We start from the raw sequence: 22,151 nt of genomic DNA on the forward strand, positions 1-22,151 counted from the left end.
GGTCCCTGGGGTCACTTTAGGGTGTCCCTGGGCACTTTAGGGCGTCCCTGGGCACTTTAAGGGGTCCCTGGGGTCTCTTTAGGGCGTCCCTGGGCACTTTAAGGGGTCCCTGGGGTCACTTTAGGGGTCCCTAGGCACTTTATGGCGTCCCTGGTCACTTTAAGGGTCCCTGGGCACTTTAGGGGTCCCTGGTCACTTTAGGGGTCCCTGGGCACTTTAGGACGTCCCTGACCCCTTTAGGGCGTCCCTGGTCACTTTAGGGCGTCCCTTGGGTCACTTTAGTGCATCATCCTGATGCGTACGGCATCTTGATGCCCTTGAAGCTCCGAGCTCTCATCTTGATGCCCTTGAAGCCCCGAGCTCTCATTTTGATGCTCCTGAAGCTCCGAGCTCTTATCTTGATACTCCTGAAGCTCCGATGTCTCATCTTCATGCTCTTGAAGCCCCGAGCTCTTATCTTGATGCTCTTGAACCCCCGAGCTCTCATCTTCATGCTCCTGAAGCCCCGAGCTCTCATCTTCATGCTCTCGAAGCCCCGAGCTCTTATCTTGATGCTCCTTTAGCTCCGAGTTCTTATCTTGATGCTCCTGAAGCCCCGAGGTCTCATCTTGATGCTCCTGAAGCCCCGAGCTCTTATCTTGATGCTCCTGAAGCCCCGAGCTCTCATCTTGATGCTCCTGAAGCCCCGAGCTCTCATCTTGATGCTCCTGAAGCCCCGAGGTCTCATCTTGATGCTCCTGAAGCCCCGAGCTCTCATCTTGATGCTCCTGAAGCCCCGAGCTCTCATCTTGATGCTCCTGAAGCCCCGAGGTCTCATCTTGATGCTCCTGAAGCCCCGAGCTCTTATCTTGATGCTCCTGAAGCCCCGAGCTCTTATCTTGATGCTCTTGAAGCCCCGAGCTCTCATCTTGATGCTCCTGAAGCCCCGAGGTCTCATCTTGATGCTCCTGAAGCTCCGAGCTCTTATCTTGATGCTCCTGAAGCCCCGAGGTCTCATCTTGATGCTCCTGAAGCTCCGAGGTCTCATCTTGATGCTCCTGAAGCTCCGAGCTCTCATCTTGATGCTCCTGAAGCTCCGAGGTCTCATCTTGATGCTCCTGAAGCTCCGAGCTCTTATCTTGATGCTCCTGAAGCCCCGAGGTCTCATCTTGATGCTCCTGAAGCTCCGAGCTCTCATCTTGATGCTCCTGAAGCCCCGAGGTCTTATCTTGATGCTCCTCCAAGATCCAAGGGCCATTTCTCAAGTTTGTGTTGACTTCCCTTTATGTATTCTTTATGTATATCTATACCGTGGGTGAGAAGGTTCGTCTTCATAGATGGATAGAATAATGGATAGATAAAAATAGATGGATAGATGGATTTATTGATGAACAGATGGATAGATCTCAGCCTGAGCTGTCTGTCTGTCTGCTGACAGTTGGAGGAGACGTGCTTGAGGCTGGGCTTACTCAATTTTGCAGGGGGAAGGATCTGGGGTATGGGACTAACATTGGCCAGTTAGGGTAGGTCGACGTTTCGGCTATTCACACCTCTCCGCCCAATTCTCACAGATCACAGACGCCAGCATTAAATTACATTCATTGCCGTGCATAGATTGTATATATATATATATATATAAAGATATATATATATATATATATATATATATATATATATATATATATATATATATATATATATATATATATTTGAAAGGTTCTCCAAATACCTTAGAGACACGAAATTATAATATTCCCAAAAATTTCAGTTGGCGCGCAAAAAAAAATATTTGGCATGAAAGATTTGGCGATATATATATATATATATATATATATATATATATATATATATACTTCGCTAAACCTTAACAAAACGCTCTCTTTCTTACGTGAAACAAGTTCTGAATAATTTAACTGACCCAACATTCCCAGTACTGCCCAAACGTTTCCTACGATTACGCTGGGAATAGTTATGAGTTTGTTGTCTTCGTAAAACACGGGAGTGAGAGTATATTTATCTGTGCTTTACCCGCAGGGACTCGAGAGTCGGTGGCCAGGCCGGTCTATATCTCAACGTAGACACCAGCAATATGGAGGATATTGCTGGTCCACTACACTGGTCCTTCGTGTTGAGGATGGAATATGCTGCGGGAGAGAGTGAGAGAGAGAGAGAGAGAGAGAGAGAGAGAGAGAGAGAGAGAGAGAGAGAGAGAGAGAGAGAGAGAGAGAGAGAGAGAGAGAGACAGACAGACAGAGAGAGAGAGAGAGAGAGAGAGAGAGAGAGAGAGAGAGAGAGAGAGAGAGAGACAGAGAGAGAGAGAGAGAGACAGAGAGAGACAGAGAGAGAGAGAGAGAGAGAGACAGAGACAGAGAGAGAGAGAGAGAGAGAGAGAGAGAGAGAGAGAGAGAGAGAGAGAGAGAGAGAGAGGCAGAGAGAGAGAGAGAGAGAGAGAGGCTGAGCCCAAGAGCTACAGTCTGAAGGCGATATCTCAAGGCTTTTAGCCAGTCAGGACTTCCATGTTGATGCAGACACAATAAGACATAAAAGAACTGAAAATATGTATTAAAATACGTGAAACGAAGCAGAGATGAGGCGCGGGACATGAGGAGAGATGAGTTGAGGCCTACTGGAGGTGCTTCATAACTTGCGGTGATGAGGAAGTTCAGTGATGGAGGGAGGGTGTGTTATGAGGTGGTGAGGTGAGGTGTGTTGTGAGGGAGAGAAGGGAGTGAGGATAGTGAGAGGTGAGGTGCTTAACCACACAAGGTGATAGAAGTTCCTTTACAATGCAAATCAGCATAAATGGATTATCATTTCTGCTACAGGGAGTGTAGCGAGGTAGACAGACAGACAGATGAGCTGATAGACAGGGATCACTGTCCACTGACCTCTATTCATCTTGTCCTCTCGGACAACAGGTAGCATTTGGACGGAAAAATCCTAAAACGGACAGAATATGATGTACTACAAATGACAGATACTGACAAACATGACAGCTGACAGCTGCCCACAGTGTTGGTGGTGTCATGACAGCTGACAGCTGCTCACAGTGGTGGTGGTGTCATGACAGCTGACAGCTGCCCACAGTGTTGGTGGTGTCATGACAGCTGACAGCTGCTCACAGTGGTGGTGGTGTCATGACAGCTGACAGCTGCCCACAGTGTTGGTGGTGTCATGACAGCTGACAGCTGTTCACAGTGTTGGTAGTGTCATGACAGCTGACAGCTGTTCACAGTGTTGGTGGTGTCATGACAGCTGACAGCTGTTCACAGTGTTGGTGGTGTCATGACAGCTGACAGCTGCTCACAGTGTTGGTGGTGTCATGACAGCTGACAGCTGCTCACAGTGTTGGTGGTGTCATGACAGCTGATAGCTGCTCACAGTGTTGGTGGTGTCATGACAGCTGACAGCTGCTCACAGTGTTGGTGGTGTCATGACAGCTGACAGCTGCTCACAGTGTTGGTGGTGTCATGACAGCTGACAGCTGCTCACAGTGTTGGTGGTGTCATGACAGCTGACAGCTGCTCACAGTGTTGGTGGTGTCATGACAGCTGACAGCTGCTCACAGTGTTGGTGGTGTCATGACAGCTGACAGCTGCTCACAGTGTTGGTGGTGTCATGACAGCTGACAGCTGCTCACAGTGTTGGTGGTGTCATGACAGCTGACAGCTGCTCACAGTGTTGGTGGTGTCATGACAGCTGACAGCTGCTCACAGTGTTGGTGGTGTCATGACAGCTGACAGCTGCTCACAGTGTTGGTGGTGTCATGACAGCTGACAGCTGCTCACAGTGTTGGTGGTGTCATGACAGCTGACAGCTGCTCACAGTGTTGGTGGTGTCATGACAGCTGACAGCTGCTCACAGTGTTGGTGGTGTCATGACAGCTGACAGCTGCTCACAGTGTTGGTGGTGTCATGACAGCTGACAGCTGCTCACAGTGTTGGTGGTGTCATGACAGCTGACAGCTGCTCACAGTGTTGGTGGTGTCATGACAGCTGACAGCTGCCCACAGTGTTGGTGGTGTCATGACAGCTGACAGCTGTTCACAGTGTTGGTGGTGTCATGACAGCTGACAGCTGCTCACAGTGTTGGTGGTGTCATGACAGCTGACAGCTGCTCACAGAGTTGGACACGCTCAAGCGACAGTCAGTGCTTGAGTTAATGTTGTAGTTACTTAACTCTGAACACATTTGTAATGACACGTAATCCCTTGTGTTTCTTTGAGAGACACGTCAGGTATGTGTGTAAAGTATAAGTACTCACATTAATGACATTTTAGACTTATATTCTCAACTTTTTTAAGTGTCGGCGCCAAAATCGCCAAATCTTTCATGCCAAATATTTTTTTTTGCGCGCCAACTGAAATTTTTGGGAATATTATAATTTCGTGTTTTTAAGGTATTTGGAGAACCTTTCAAATCATCAAATTTTCACATTTGAGCGGTGAAATCGAAGAATTTTCTGAGAGCGATTATTGAAAGACTCATACGACTGAATGACGGTAAAATTGAGTGACGGAAATTAGACTTTTAAAGTCGTTCTACCCCTGTTGACAGTCTAGATGACGTGTATTAGACTCTAGGTGTATTTCTCTATCTATCTCTCTATCTCTATCTTTATCTCCGTCTCTCTCTCTCTCTCTCTCCCTCGTCAACTCTAATAATGTCATTACCTTGTTTATGCATTGTTAGATCAAATAGCTAGTAATATATGTGTGTCTAAACAGCCTGGATTGTTATTACATCATACAAGCTACACAACCAATACATAAAATATAATGATGAGGGGCGATTGACGTCACAATGAGGCCCTGTTGACAGCCAGGCATGTGGGGGGGGGGGTATCAATAACAGGATATCTACCAGCTGTCCAGGATGAAGACAGGATGTGTTCAAGGTAGAGTCAGCCTGCACCACATCTCTACTTAATATATTCCATCTGTTATCTACTCTGAAACTGAAAAAGTTCTTTCTAATGTCTCTCTGACTCATTTGGGCACTCAGTTTGCACCTGTATTCACCTAGTTGTATTTACCAAGTTGTGCTTGCGGGGGTTGAGCTCTGCTCTTTCGGCCCGCCTCTCAACTGTCAATCAATCAACTGTTACTTACTACTAACTAACTATTCCCCCCCACCCAACACCCCATCCTCCCCCAGGAAGCAGCCCGTAACAGTTGCCTAACTCCTAGGTACGTATTTACTGCTGGGTAACAGCCGCATCAGGGTGAAAGAAATTCTGCCCATATGTCTCTGCCTAGTCCGGGAATCGAACCCGGGCCACAGGATTACGAGTCCTGCGCGCTGTCCACTCAGCTTCAACCTTACCTGTGTCGCCTTGTGTGAGTACCACCTGTGTTCATTAATGTCTTTATCGACCCTATCAATTCACTTGAGAATTTAGTATGTAGTGATCACGTCTCCACTAACTTCTCTGTCTTCAAGCTACGTAAAGTTTACTTCACCTAATATTTCCTCGTAGTTCATATTTCTCAGCTCGGGTACCAGTCTGGTGACATACTTTTGAACCTTCTTCAACTTAGTCTTGTGCTTGACTAGATACTGACTCGATGCTTGAGTTGCATACTCCAGAATTGGTCTGACATATGTGGTATACGAGATCCTAAATAATTCCTTTCACAAATGAATTTCTAAAGGGAGTTCTTATGCTGGCCAACTGGCATATGCCGCTGATGACATCCTTTTAATGTGGGCTTCAGGGGACAGGTCTGGCGTGATATCAACCTCCAGATATTTCTCTCCTTGATTCTTGAAGACTTTCATCTCCCAAATGATACCTTGAATCTGGCCTCCTGCTCCCTACACCCATCTTCATTACTCTACATTTCCTCGGGTTAAACTCTAATAACCATTTGTTAGACCATTCCTTCAGTTTGACCTTGAAGCCTCAAGCTGTCCTCCTCTGTCTTAATCCTTCTCATAATTATGGCGTCGTCAGCAAACATTGAGAGAAATGAGTCTATACCCTCTGGGAGATCATTTACGTATATCAGAAACAGGATAGGTCCGAGTACAGAGCCCTGTGGGACTCCACTGGTGACTTCACGCCAGTCTGAGGTCTCACCCCTCACTGTAACTCGCTGCTTCCTATTCCTTAGGTACTCCCTTATCCACTGGAGCACCTTACCAGTTACTTCTGCCTGTTTCTCCAGCTTATGTACCAGCCTCTTATGCGGTACTGTGTCAAAGGCTTTCCGACAGTCCAAAAAAGAAAAATAAAGTCTGCCACCTCTCTTAGCTCAGGGACCTCTCTTCGTTTTATTGCGGATACCTATTGGAATCTCTTGTTTAGTTCTTCACACACATCTCTTTGTCATTCTCTGTGCACTTGTCCACACCCGATCTTACGTTTCATCCCCTGTTCTTTCACTGTTGTTTTCCTCCTGGTGTGACTGTGACGCAGGCTTGTGGCTGTCTTGGCTTTATTAGCTGACATATTCAGTCTATCGCTCTGCTGAGTTTCTCCCGCTCAGGTCTTCATTCCTGGCCGTCTGGCATCTGCCTCTGCTCTCTGGTGTTCTGTTACTCCTGCAGTTCCTCCATGCCCTTGTGTTTGAATTCCCTTGCTGCCTCACATGCCCTATTAAACTATGGATTCCTCTTTTTCACTGCCCCTTTTTTTACCTTTTTGGCCTGAGATACACTTGTTCACTGCCTCCTGACACTTTTATGTGAATTAATCAATCATGGCATGTTCAGACGTGACTCTGGGTACTGTAGGAAATTTCTCCTATCATAACTTCCCTTTCCATACACCGGCCCTTTGCTCTCACGTCTTTTTTGTCAGGATGAGGGTATGGGGAAGTAGGGGGGGGGGGGTGGGGAGGACGAGGGGACAGGGGAGGGGGGAATGGTGGGGAGGATTAGGGGACGTAACCACCAGTTACGTTAGTCACCAGAGACATAACTATCAATACACTGTGGTCACTGATTCACGTGGGGCTTCCAAATTGAGGTCCCTTGTGTATGACTTCATTCAGGATGAATTTCACATGAAGTCTAATTGGTTTATCAAGCCCTTCTCCTTCATGTGGGTCCCTTAACGTGTTGGCTTAGAACGTTTCTTGCTGCCACGTCCAGTAGTTTCGCTCTCCAGGTCTGGCCCCTTCAAGTGGGTCTCTGTTCTTCCAGTCTGTCTTCACGTGGGGCCAAGATTCACGAAGCAGTTACGCAAACACTTGCGAACCTATACATCTTTTCACGATCTTTGGCGGCTTTGTTTACAATTATTAAACAGTTAATGAGCTCTAAAGCACCAGGAGGCTGTTTATAACAATAACAACAGTTGACTGGCAAGTTTTCATGCTTGTAAACTGTTTAATAAATGTAACCAAAGCCGTCAGAGATTGAGGAAAGATGTACGCGTTCGTAAGTACTTGCGTACCTGCTTTCGTGAATCTAGCCTCAGGTTCGTAAGTGCTTGCGTAACTGCTTCGTGAATCTGGCCCCAACTTCGTAAGTGCTTGTGTAACTGCTTCGTAAATCTGGCCCGTGGTTGAGATCTGCCATGATCAACAGGCTACACCCGTTCCTGCTAGCGACATAAGCTGCTCTCTCTATTGTATTAATGGTAGACATGTTGTTGTTTTTTGTATTCCTGTCTGGGACGTGTGTCATTTGGTCGCGGGGGGGGGGGGGGGATTATATAGATGACTATTGTCTTCTATATATGACTATTTTCTGTCTTCCAAATGCCATATATATATATAGTACTTGTTATGTAGTCACTGAAGCATCCACAGCCTAGGATATCCATCTCTTTAAAACTTCACATGGTGTATGATACTACAGGCCATATACACCAGTGTATATCTGTCTCCCCCCTGTCCTGTCTGTCCGTCTTTCTATCTGTCGATTTCTATCTATCCTACATCTATCCCTTAACCTTCCCCCCCCCCCTTTTGCTGCACCCTATCTCCTCCTCCTCCTCCTCTAAGATTATTAATTATCACAGCAATAACTATATGGGTCTCTGAAAATATATTATTACATGAGAACTCTACGGTAGTCACACCGTATATTTCACTTATCTCTGGCTTTCGACAATTGGTGTTTATAATTAGTAATATTTCTCAAAGGAGTTAATTGAGGCCTAACTGGACAAGCCTACGTCAGTCCCATACTCCAGAACTTCCCCCCTGCAAACTCAACCCCCAAGGCATGTCACCTCCAACTATGCTGTCTGTCTGGGATGCTCTCGGACATAGGTTCAAATCCTCGTCACGGCCCTTTTGAATTTGTTCATATACTGTCTATCTGTCTGACTGTCACTGTCTGACAAACAATACCAATTAATTAAGTTTTTTCTGTCTCACCCCCACCCCCGTTTGGTCAATGCCCCCGCTACACCCCCACGTTCGATCCCCCAACCCTCCATCTCCCCGACTCCCATTTCATTCACATCCATCTTCCTATTTACGATGCCTATTCCCATTCCGAGGAGCGTGGTTCCGTGAGCACTTCACTCCTCACAGGAGCCGAAGGTGTGTGGTAACTCCCTGTGATCTCTTCCGGAGGAGGCGCTCAGGAACTCATCTCACGCTCACACGGAAGATTCCTAATGGAAGACTCGAGGCTCCTTGAGGAATATGTCTGGAGTGAGCGGACGATACTCAGGCACTCTCCCTCCTCCTCCTCCTCCAGACTTGCACTCCAGCTCGAGGAGTAACTTTTGGCTGGTGCGTTGAGGGGGAGATGTGAAGGGGGAGCTTGGAGTGGGACTCCAATTAAAGGGGAGGGGGTGGGGGGAGGGTTAAGTACCCCCCCTTACCCATCTTTACAGATATCGTCCTTCAGGGGCAGACACCGTCCCCCAGGGACAGACAGACACCGTCCCCCAGAGACAGACACCGTCCCCCAGGGACAGACAGACACCGTCCCCCAGGGACAGACAGACACCGTCCCCCAGGGACAGACACCTTCCCCCAGGGACAGACACCGTCCTCCAGGGAAAAGAGTGGGGGATGGTGGGGAGGACGAGGGGACGGGGGAGGGGTGAATGGTGGGGAGGACGAGGGGACGGGGGAGGGGGGGATGGTGGGGAGGACGAGGGGAGGAGAAAAAGGTTGCTGTAGCTGGCCGGGTACAGCTGGTAAAACAATACAAAAGTCAAACTAGAAAAGTAACACAATACACCAACAAGAAGTATTAATTCACAATTGGACTTACCAATACACCCACTATAAGAGGTATTAATACACTTACAACACCCACGACAACATCGCCACGACAACATCACCACGACAATATCTCCACGACATCACCACGACAACATCACCACGACAATATCTCCACGACAACATCACCACGACAACATCACCACGACAATATCTCCACGACAACATCTCCACGACAATATCTCCACGACAACATCACCACGACAATATCTCCACGACAACATCACCACGACAATATCTCCACGACAACATCTCCACAACAACATCACCACGACAATATCTCCACGACAACATCTCCACGACAACATCTCCACGACAACATCTCCACGACAACATCACCACGACAACATCTCCACGACAACATCTCCACGACAACATCTCCACGACAACATCACCACGACAACATCTCCACGACAATATCTCCACGACAACATCTCCACGACAACATCTCCACGACAACATCTCCACGACAACATCTCCACGACAACATCTCCACGACAACATCTCCACGACAACATCACCACGACAACATCACCACGACAACATCTCCACGACAACATCTCCACGACAACATCTCCACGACAACATCTCCACGACAACATCTCCACGACAACATCTCCACGACAACATCTCCACGACAACATCACCACGACAACATCTCCACGACAACATCTCCACGACAATATCTCCACCACAACATCACCACCACAACATCACCACCACAACATCACCACGACAACATCACCACCACAACATCACCACGACAACATCACCACCACAACATCACCACCACAACATCTCCACAACAACATCACCACCACAACATCTCCACAACAACATCACCACCACAACATCTCCACAATATCTCCACCACAACATCACCACGACAACATCACCACGACAACATCACCACGACAACATCACCACCACAACATCACCACGACAACATCACCACCACAACATCACCACGACAACATCACCACCACAACATCACCACCACAACATCTCCACAACAACATCACCACCACAACATCTCCACAACAACATCACCACCACAACATCACCACGACAACATCACCACCACAACATCACCACGACAACATCACCACCACAACATCACCACCACAACATCTCCACAACAACATCACCACCACAACATCACCACGACAACATCTCGACGACAACATCACCACGACAACATCACCACGACAACATCACCACGACAACATCACCACCACAATATCACCACGACAACATCACCACCACAACATCACCACGACAACATCTCCACCACAACATCACCACCACAACATCACCACGACAACATCACCACGACAACATCACCACCACAACATCACCACGACAACATCACCACCACAACATCACCACCACAACATCTCCACCACAACATCACCACCACAACATCTCCACCACAACATCACCACCACAACATCACCACCACAACATCTCCACCACAACATCACCACCACAACATCACCACAACATCACCACCACAACATCTCCACCACAACATCACCACCACAACATCACCACAACATCACCACCACAACATCTCCACCACAACTTCACCACCACAACATCTCCACCACAACATCACCACCACAACATCACCACAACATCACCACCACAACATCACCACAACATCACCACCACAACATCACCACAACATCACCACCACAACATCACCACAACATCACCACCACAACATCTCCACCACAACATCACCACCACAACATCACCACAACATCACCACCACAACATCACCACAACATCACCACCACAACATCTCCACCACAACATCACCACCACAACATCACCACCACAACATCACCACCACAACATCACCACCACAACATCACCACGACAACATCACCACGACAACATCTCGACGACAACATCACCACGACAACATCACCACCACAACATCACGACAACATCACCACCACAACATCACCACCACAACATCTCCACCACAACATCACCACCACAACATCTCCACGACAATATCTCAAATCTGGACAAAAAATAAGTCACAAAATCTGAGTCAAATATTCCGTCGCGATCCTCAGTGTCACACTACACGACCGTAGGGATGCACTGGCTTCGTCATGTTGGTGCAAGAACTGATTGCTCCTGCAACTACGCCGTCCCAGATGCAAGAGCAAGCATGACTGAGCCAACAATCTGCAGCCATAACAGCGTTAAGCTTAACGAGCAATGCGACACGAAAGGGTCCAATTGGAGTTGGATTCAATTGCATATTTTCGATGCAATTCCAACTCGCTCAAACTTATGTGTGTCTGGGACGAGCTTGACATTTCACTATGGTTCTTACTGTCATATTAAAGTCTCTTCAGTAAAGTATATCATAGTAAATTTCTCATAGTAAAGTCGACTTTAGCCACTGGCATGTCTACTGGTTCGAAATAGTCGACGTGGAGAATTATGTGGTCTTTGGAACGAGGTGATTGTTATGTCTTATTTAATCCGGGTGGGTTTCGAACCATTCATGGGGCTCGGGTGAAGTTCTTGCTAAGTTCTTGTAGAACTTGGATAGAACTTCTTGGAGAACTTGGAGACTTTCCCTCGTTCATCAAGGAAGTCCTCACTAACTCAAGCATTAAAGTTGGCAAACGGGTATTGTACATTGTTCCATGTTGGTATTGTTCCTTAGTACCCAGTGTTCCATGTTGGTATTGTACCTTAGTACCCAGTGTTCCATATTGGTGTTGTTCCTTTGTACCCAGTGTTCCATGTTGGTATTGTACCTTAGTACCCAGTGTTCCATGTTGGTATTGTACCTGTTCCTAAGGTACCTTATTGTACCATATTGTACAGCCTCCTCACAGTAGAACAGTCTCCTCAGAGTAGAACATCCCCTTCACAGTAGAACAGGCTCCTCACAGTAGAACAGCCTCCTCACAGTAGAACAGCCTCCTCACAGTAGAACAGTCTCCTCACAGTAGAACAGCCTCCTCACAGTAGAACAGTCTCCTCACAGTAGAACAGCCTCCTCACAGTAGAACAGTCTCCTCACAGTAGAACAGCCTCCTCACAGTAGAACAGTCTCCTCACAGTAGAACAGGCTCCTCACAGTAGAACAGGCTCCTCACAGTCGAACAGCCTCCTCACAGTAGAACAGCCTCCTCACAGTAGAACAGTCTCCTCACAGTAGAACAGTCTCTTCACAGTCGAACAGCCTCTTCACAGTCGAACAGCCTCCTCACAGTAGAACAGCCTCCTCACAGTAGAACAGTCTCCTCACAGTAGAACAGTCTCTTCACAGTCGAACAGCCTCTTCACAGTAGAACAGTCTCCTCACAGTAGAACAGCCTCCTCACAGTAGAACAGTCTCCTCACAGTAGAACAGGCTCCTCACAGTAGAACAGGCTCCTCACAGTAGAACAGTCTCCTCAGAGTAGAACATCCCCTTCACAGTAGAACAGGCTCCTCACAGTAGAACAGTCTCCTCACAGTAGAACAGGCTCCTCACAGTAGAACAGTCTCTTCACAGTCGAACAGCCTCTTCACAGTAAAACAGCCTCCTCACAGTAGAACAGTCTCCTCACAGTAGAACAGTCTCCTCACAGTAGAAAAAAAGGAATTTTTGATGAATTTGTCAAGTCAGAGTTTGTTAATTATAGAGGGGAAATTAAATTACAGATTCAGCTGCCAGTCTGCCCCACCAAACCCCTGTCCCCAAAGAGGATCCAGTTCCCTTTGAAGGATTTATGTGTAGGATTCGATCTGCTGTCCAGGGCGCTTGACAGGAGAGTTGGGATACTATTCAGGGTCTCAACCCCGATGCAAAGTGATTGACCAATCACCCGGAATAACTAGGGGGAAATGTTTCGAGGATTGGATTTCTGCCCTAGGGAACCCCCAATCTTCAGAGTGATCTTTGGATGGATCTTAGTGGGTGAGAGAGAGAGAGAGAGAGAGAGAGAGAGAGAGAGAGAGAGAGAGAGAGAGAGAGAGAGAGAGAGAGAGAGAGAGAGAGAGAGAGAGAGAGAGTTGTTCAACATCGCTGGGAGGACGTTGAACAACCGCGGACCTCTGATGTTCATACAGTGTTCTCTGATTGTGCCTATGGCACCTCTGCTCTTCACCGGTTCTATTCTACATTTTCTTCCATATCATTCACTCCAGTACGTTGTTATTTTACTGTGTAGATTAGGGACCTGGCCCTCCAGTTTTGTCTATGTATATATTATTTAATATCTCTCTGGTCTCCTTTCTCAACCACTTGGGGTGGACGGTAGAGCGACGGTCTTGCTTCATGCAGGTCAGCGTTCAATCCCCGACCGTGCATCAGTGGCTGGGCACCATTCCTTCCCCTCCGTCCCATCCCAAATCCTTATCCTGACCCCTTCCCAGTGCTATATAGTCGTGATGGCGTGAATACCGAGCAGTACTCAAAACGGGACAGCACAAGTGATTTGAAGATGATACAATAAAGGAATTCTTACTCTATGTTGTAATGTTTTAGATATACGAAGGTTACACATAGCATGTTGTATATTAAATTGAAGTGATTACTGTGAATTTTGAACTTTTTATTTGAATTAGGGCCAATTGCTTTGAGAAATGCAAGCCAAGATGTAAATATACATTGAAATCATTGCCCAAATGACATTAAAGTATTGTATCAGTAAGAAAATCAGTATGAATCATGAGGAGGATTCGAACCTGCACACTGGGTTCAGAGTACACACCTCCTAAACCACTAGAGCCACTATATGCTACAAAAAGTAGTGCAACCTGAGATGCCACTGAACCCTCTAGGGTGCCTGAGGCATCCTCTGATCCCTCAATCCTGTCTCTACACATGATCCACATATCATGGGTATCAATACCGACTGTGGTGCAGGCGATGAGTCACAATAACGTGGCTAAAGTAAGTTGACCAGACCACACACTGGAAGGTGAAGGGACGACGACGTTTTGGTCCACAATCGACTTGAAAATGGTCCAGGACGGACCGAAACGTCGTCGTCCCTTCACCTTCTAGTGTGTGGTCTGGTGAACCGACTGTGGTACTGAGGATTCAGGTTCGTGTGCAGGGTTCGAATCCTGTCCATGGCTCCTACTGATTTTCTCACTCTAATGAGATTAGTGACGCTATAAGCAATGGCTATAAGACCTTAAGACATGTTTCTATATCTAAGATGCTGTGTCTTGGACAGATGGCGGTGGGCAGGAGAAGCGTTCGAGGTACGAGGACCTGGGCGACGACAACGTGATTGACGGCCTCCAGGTCATCGCGGAGAGGGAGATGAACTCCTTCCAGAAGCACATGCCAGGTCTCAAGCGTCATGATGTGAAGACCTCGACCATCCGTCAACACTACTACCCGGAAGGTCAGTGTTTAAGGTCTTTGTTGACACGTCAGAGCGCATGTCGCAGTCAATCCTCCCACACCACAGTTATCAAAGGACTTCTACTATTGTGGGTCACTCACACTCGTTCAGCATCCCTGGGGCCCCTCACACTCACACACTCACACACACTCACACACTCACACACTCAGCCACTCACACACTCACACACTCACACACACTCACACACTCACACACTCAGCCACTCACACACTCACACACTCACACACTCCTCATTATTCCATGACATTGCCATCCCATGTTGCAACACGGCAGCTCTACTCTATCCATCTCTATCCCTGCAACTAACTGCTTTGCCTCGTTGCCACATCCCCGTTGCAACTGAACCTGCAAAGCTTGGCAACACCGCCTCCACATATCACCCAATTTGACGCTATCATAAGCTTCAGATATCAAGTGGTTTGGCCTAGCCGTACGATATCGTACTACCAACCCAACCCACGGTCGTAAGTCGTCGTTAGGCCGGGAGATCGTAAAATATGCATAGGTCTATATTGCCACTGAATTACTACACATTAAGTGTGAGGACAGGATATCATGAGGCCTATAGCAGCCTCATATCCCATATATATAACACAGTCATATAACGCCCTCATAACTTCCATATAACACCCTCATAACTTCCATATAACACCCTCATAACTTCCATATAACACCCTCATAACTTCCATATAACACCCTCATAACTTCCATATAGCGCCCTCATAACTTCCATATAGCGCCCTCATAACTTCCATATAACACCCTCATAACTTCCATATAGCGCCCTCATAACTTCCATATAACACCCTCATAACTTCCATATAGCGCCCTCATAACTTCCATATAACACCCTCATAACTTCCATATAGCGCCCTCATAACTTCCATATAACACCCTCATAACTTCCATATAGCGCCCTCATAACTTCCATATAACACCCTCATAACTACCATATAGCGCCCTCATAACTTCCATATAACACCCTCATAACTTCCATATAGCATCCTCCTCATAGTTCGTCAATGCCCCAAACCCACCGGTTCGAACCCCGCTCAAAGTGCCTATCCCCACCGCCATAGCTGATCATATATCTCACATGAACAAATCCACAAAGCTGTGACAAGTTCGAACCTACGTACGAGAGAATTTCAGACGCTGCCTTAATCGACTGAGCTACATCATGGTCAAAAGAATTGTGCCCTTGTGGATTAGTTCATTTGATGCATCAAACTATTGTGATTTCTGTGTGTAATATATCTCACCTATTGCTAACCTCCCCAAATGTCCCTCGACAGGCGGCTGGGGATGGCTGATCTGTGCCTGTGTGTTCGTGGTTCACGTTCTGACCACTGGTCTTCAGTTCTCATACGGCGTGTTGTACACGGACCTGCTCAAACACCTCGGCGAGGACCGCGCCATGGATGCCAGTGGGTACACCAACTCTCCTCCAATTGCTCGTCCACATTTGCACGTCTGTGTTAGAGGAAGAGAGTCCATGTAGTCCAATTCTTGCTGATTTGTATGACCTGAATTTACAAATAACATTCGCACGTTAAAAACATGAGAATATGCCAAGCTACAGTTGACATGTAAATTATTATCCACACAACCGTGGAAATAAATTTTCCTTTTAAGACTACTCATAGCCCAGTCGATAGATCTTGGGCTGTACCCGGCCCAATACGTCCCTGGTTCGAGACTCGTAGCGCCCAGGCATCATAGGCAACTATTTATACTATTTTCTAATCAACACTAATGAGTAAGGTATATATACATATATATATATATACATATATATATATATATATATATATATATATATATATATATATATATATATATATATACATTTATATATATACATATATATATATATATATATATATATATATATATATATATATATATATATATATATATATATATATATATATATATTTACAACTATTCCAAAACAGTGTCAGTGATGACTTTCAGTGTCAGTGATGAACTTGAGTCCTGGCTTTGTTGCTGTGGACTCTTCCCTTTCACAGTATATACTCAAATGCTCTAATCTTTCTAACAAACGTGACTTAACATAAGCTTTCCCCCTTCCTTTTCTTTTTTCTCTTTTCCTTTCTTTCTCTCTTCTCCCTTTTTCTGTTCATTGTCTTCTACGCTCCCTTGCTATCCTCTTCTTATTCCTATTACTCTCTCCTTCGGTGGTTATAATAGGAGCTGCCTCGTATGGGCCAATAGGCCTGCTGCAGTTCTCATTACTACTATCCCCTACACCTGACTTTCCTCCTCAGCTCTCTCTTGCCTATTTAATGCCTGTCCCTACCTGTCCTCATCACAATCGACTTGAGAATGGTCCAGGACGGACCGAAACGTCGTCGTCCCTTCAATTTCTAGTGTGTGGTCTGGTCAACAGTCAGTGATGACTGTCAGTGTTAGTGATGACTGTCAGTGTAAATAATGTTTATTGTCCTTGTATTAGAAGTAATTAGTTTAGAAGATTCAAATACAATTTCCTTCATTAACAAATTTACACTCGGTGATTTTCAATTTAATAATCAGGTTAACGAGAAGGATTGAATTTCTCAAATGAATAATCAATACATAGGAATCCTGACCAGTGATCAATGAATATGTTTGTTCTTCGTGTTCTCTAGTGAAGGTGTAGTTTGTGGCCAGTTTGTTCAGCACAGATTGGCCTTGTTAGTGGTGATGGTGTTAATAGAAAAAAACAGAAATAACAGAGAACATTTCGAAGGGATTGTGTAAACACAGCCATTAAGGATACAATGGCAAGGTTTAATTCGCATTTTTCTTAGAGGTTTTCAAGATTCTTGGCAAGATTTTGCGACAATTTGGTAATAAAATCATAGATAATTGAGCTTCCTGGAGAAAATGACAGTAATAACCTGGCCGGCCACACGTGTGAAAGGGGCTACGGTTCAGACAGTGTTGGTTTGTTATCATGTGGTGGTAAAGGAAGGGTCAGGTTAAGGCAAGAGGGAAGGTGAGGCAGAATGGTCCACAACACACCGAAACATCTTCACTTAAACTTTATTCCATACGTGGCCGGTGGCTTATATTTGTCAATGTTTCTACCACGTATTATCTTTCACTTCAATATACAAGATTTCTTACAGTCGTGTACAGTCACCAGCACGCATAGCGTGTCAGGCAGGTCCTTAATCCTAATATTCCCCGGAATACGACCCGCCAAATCGTTTAACAACCAGGTAGCCATTCACTGCTACAGTTAAGGATTGGCGCCTAGTCAATCCTTCCCCCGGCCAGGATACGAACCCAGGCCAAAGCGAGATTCACAATGAAGAAGTGATCCAGTTTTTCCTTACCTCAAATACAAACGGAGGAGCAAATACAAACTTCAAGGAGGAGTCTCATCCTCCTTGAACGATGCAGTGATTTGCTCCTTGAAGCTAAATGCAATCTCATGTAACGTGAACAAAACAGATGTGTGAGAGGCATTCAATCCGTTTTTTATCCCAATAATCGTGGATACGACTTGAACAAAATTATCAATTAATATTCCACTATTCTCTGAGCAGCCTTCGTGAGCTCCAGGACGATAACGACATCCATAGATGTATTAAATTCAGAAACATTAACAATTAGCATAAATAATGTCGCACTAATAGAGGTAGAGGTTATCTTTAGATAACCTCTACCTCTAAAATTAGGTTAGATAGAGAACGCAAACGACTCAAATGCAAGAACGCAATCGACTCCACATAAGGGGGAAGGTTACTATAATACACAACGACCACAAATATCTCAACTGAGGAAAACCAGCTGTATCAAGGGAGTCACAGTGAAGGACATTTTATATATATATATATATATATATATATATATATATATATATATATATATATATATATATATATATGGTATCATGTGAGTGGTATCAACATTCACAATCTGGCTAGAGACTGATACAAGATACAAGATTACGTTCATAGTTATGGGAGATATTTGATACATTTCCTCTATATGCTATTTTTTTCTCCCTCAGGCCAGCTATAGCGAAGCCTCTAGTTAACTTAGAATATCTTCTCGTTAACAACAAATTGTGGTTTGTCCGCTGTTAATGGAGTAAGAGCTGCACGAGTAGTGAACATCCTGGGTGTTCAATGTTCAATCAGCTCTGTACAGCTAAGTGTTCATTCATGGACCCATGAGTAACACCTAGCGAGTCAGCCAGAGGCAAAGGGCCACACGTAGACATATTCTTAACTAGTAATACGTAAAATAAAGCTGAATTAAGTTGTAAATTATTTTACAAGCTACTGGCAAGAGTCAAGTTAGATGAAATGAGTTAGATATGTACGTGCTATAGCCGTGCCTGGGCTGTAGGAGACTCGAACCGTAGACCCCCACGCGGGCGTGAGGCCAAAACTCTATTGACCGAGCTATTGAATGGTCCTAATAGGGAAAATTTGATTTGTTAGACGGTGACAATGAGTTTGTGAGTTGTGTATGTGTGTGTGTGTATGTGTCTCTCCTGCCTCAGGTTGGGTGGGGTCGACCAGTCTGGCAGTGTCAAGGGTGTCAGCGCCTCTGGTGGTGGCACTGTGTAGACGGAAGAGTACCAGGCTCACTGCTGTCATTGGTGGACTGGTCATGGCACTGGCCATCCTCTTCGCCTCCTTCGCCTTGCAGCTTCATCAGATCTTCCTCAGGTAAGTTACTTTTGAACTATTTTAACTATCAGGCGATAGTTAATTCATCAGGCGAAAGCGCCATAAGCCATTACGACTATATAGCACTGGGAAGGGGTCAGGATAAGGATTTGGGATGGGACGGTGGGAAAGGAATGGTGCCCAACCACTTGTATGGACGGTCGGGGATTGAACCCCGACCTGTATGAAGCGAGACCGTCGCTCTACTGTCCAGCACAAGTGTCTAAGTTTCCTCAGGTAAGTAGTGCCTGATTATGTACACTGGATTACACATAGTGTCAGGGATACATGTATCTCTCAACAATCCTCTTGAAATGATGGGGATTATGCAAAGTATTTGCTTGACAAGTACCAATATGTACTGATGACCACTAAAATGAAAAAAGTTCACTTATTCACTTTAATTTTTATATGTCCGGAAAATATATACAGCTAAAAACAAATATTCCTAGGCGGCCTAGTATAAAATATGTGTAGACTATATCGAGCCTATATATATATATATATATATATATATATATATATATATATATATATATATATATATGAGACTGGTGGGTCGGAGTAGGACCAGTTTTACCTGGGAGAGTTTGCTGCAATGTTTACCCCCCCTCCCTTCCCTTCCCCCTTTCTCCCCCTTTCCCCCTTCCCCCTCCCCTACCCCCTCTCCCACCCCCTCTCCCACCACCTCTCCCACCGCATAACCTCCCACCATCCCCCCCCTTTCCCCGTCACAAAGTAGTCGGAGGTAACGAAATGTGGGTGGCATACTCCGCAGACTTTCTGCATTTCATGCTCCCTTTAAATACATAATAAGAGCAGTCTTGGCACACATAAACTCCAGGGGAATCTTGGAACATGTGTAAAACCACAGCAACCTTAAACATACAAATGCTAGAGATTTTCACAGGAAATTAACAATAAAGATGATAAATGTGTCACATTTCTCATCTCAGACAAATTGCACTCTAAGGAAGGAGTCCAATTTGTTTACCTTCAACTGAGTACATATAGTTAGCTAACTCTTCAGAATAGTCAAGAATTATTTATTGCTCCATTCGAAACAATGTTCATACATGTATTACTCTTGATACACGTATGTTAAAATAGTGATCTGGCGAAGTTATCATCATTGCCTGGATAAAACAGGTTAACATGATGGATATTAACATGATATGTTGAGAGAGTCGTGGTTCTCTGACAGCTACGGCCTGGCGCTGGGAGTGGGCGTGGGTATGACGAGAGAGACAGCCAACCTCATGCTGGGACAGTACTTCAAGCGTCGGAGAGAGTTCGTGGAGATCATTGCCCAGTCCGGGTGTGGGATAGGCATCACTCTCTTCTCCGTCTTCTTCAAGGAGGCCATCAGGTGAGGCATTTCTAGAGTTTCCTGAGTGTGTGTGTGTGTGTGTGTGTGTGAGTGTGTGTGTGTGTGTGTGTGTGTGTGTGTGTGTGTGTGTGTGTGTGTACTCACCTAGTTGTACTCACCTAGTTGTGCTTGCGGGGGTTGAGCTCTGGCTCTTTGGTCCCGCCTCTCAACTGTCAATCAACAGGTGTACAGGTTCCTGAGCCTATTGGGCTCTATCATATCTACACTTGAAACTGTGTATGGAGTCAGCCTCCACCACATCACTTCCTAATGCATTCCATTTGTCACCACTCTGACACTAAAAAAGTTCTTTCTAATATCTCTGTGGCTCATTTGGGCACTCAGTTTCCACCTGTGTCCCCTAGTGCGTGTGCCCCTTGTGGTAAACAGCCTGTCTTTATCAACCCTGTCAATTCCCTTGAGGATCTTGAATGTGGTGATCATGTCCCCCCTAAGTCTTCTGTCTTCCAACGAAATGAGGTTTAATTCCCGTAGTCTCTCCTCGTAGCTCATACCTCTCAGCTCGGGTACTAGTCTGGTGGCAAACCTTTGAACCTGTGTGTGTGTGTGTGTGTGTGTGTGTGTGTGTGTGTGTGTGTGTGTGTGTGTTTGTGTGTGTGTTACCTAACCTAACCTACCAGACAGCAGGCAGGAGGTACAGCTCGAACCACGTGTTTATAACGTACTATACCAGTCCATCACGATATATAGACCACCATGCTATAGAGGACATATACAGGCAAATAATTAACCCTCCCCCCCCCTCCCCCCCGGCAGGTCAGTAGGCTGGAGACTAGGCCTACAGGCCGTGACTGGCGTGGTCTTCACTACCTTCTTCCTGGGCATCTTCTACCGCTCAGCCTCCCTCTACCACCCACAGCGGAGAGCAATCTTGCATCTTAAGAACCAGAAGAGAAAGGTAAATGTTCTCATCTTCCCCTCACCTGACTTTTGATATCAGTGTGTTTAATAATATATAATGATATCTTGATGGGAGAGTCAGCTGGAGCCGTGAGGTGGGCGCGAACTTGTGCTCTGTAATCATACTACGCGCCCAAGCGATCATAATACCCCAAGCTGGGGAGTATAATACTACCCCCACCCCAAGCTTGGCAGTATCATACTACCCCCTCTCCCCAAGCTTGGCACTATCATACTCCCCCCCCCAAGCTTAGCAGTATCACACTACCCCCCCCCCAAGCTTGACACTATCATACTACCCCCCCAAGCTTGACACGCTAGTGTGACATACAACACCTGACTCAAGTATTGTTATACGTTATACGTCCACTGATATACCTCATATTGGAACATATTTCTTTCATTTTGTCGCTTATATACTTCATACTGCCAGTAATATCTCGCACAAGAGGGAAGGGCTTGTAATATTAACCTGGTGTGACCCCAGTGACCCCCAGTGACCCCAAGTGACCCCGTGTGATCCCAGTGACCCCGTGTGACCCCCAGTGACCCCCAGTGACCCCGTGTGACTCCCAGTGACCTCGTGTGACCCC

The 22,151-nt window shown here is 45.9% G+C and overlaps 1 protein-coding gene across 1 annotated transcript in view; it reads left to right on the plus strand.

Moving 5' to 3' along the window:
- Nucleotides 1–22,151, plus strand: part of LOC123771268 (monocarboxylate transporter 13) — a 128,185-nt gene that overhangs the window by 93,337 nt on the left and 12,697 nt on the right. The window contains exons 3-7 of the mRNA XM_069305198.1: nt 14,380–14,553; nt 15,870–16,001; nt 19,100–19,268; nt 20,473–20,637; nt 21,415–21,556. Of these exons, the coding sequence (XP_069161299.1) occupies nt 14,380–14,553; nt 15,870–16,001; nt 19,100–19,268; nt 20,473–20,637; nt 21,415–21,556 (782 nt within the window). The remainder of the gene's footprint in view (nt 1–14,379; nt 14,554–15,869; nt 16,002–19,099; nt 19,269–20,472; nt 20,638–21,414; nt 21,557–22,151) is intronic.

Source organism: Procambarus clarkii, chromosome 54 (genome assembly GCF_040958095.1).
Source record: "Procambarus clarkii isolate CNS0578487 chromosome 54, FALCON_Pclarkii_2.0, whole genome shotgun sequence".
In the NCBI taxonomy this organism is placed as follows: Eukaryota; Metazoa; Arthropoda; class Malacostraca; order Decapoda; family Cambaridae; genus Procambarus; species Procambarus clarkii.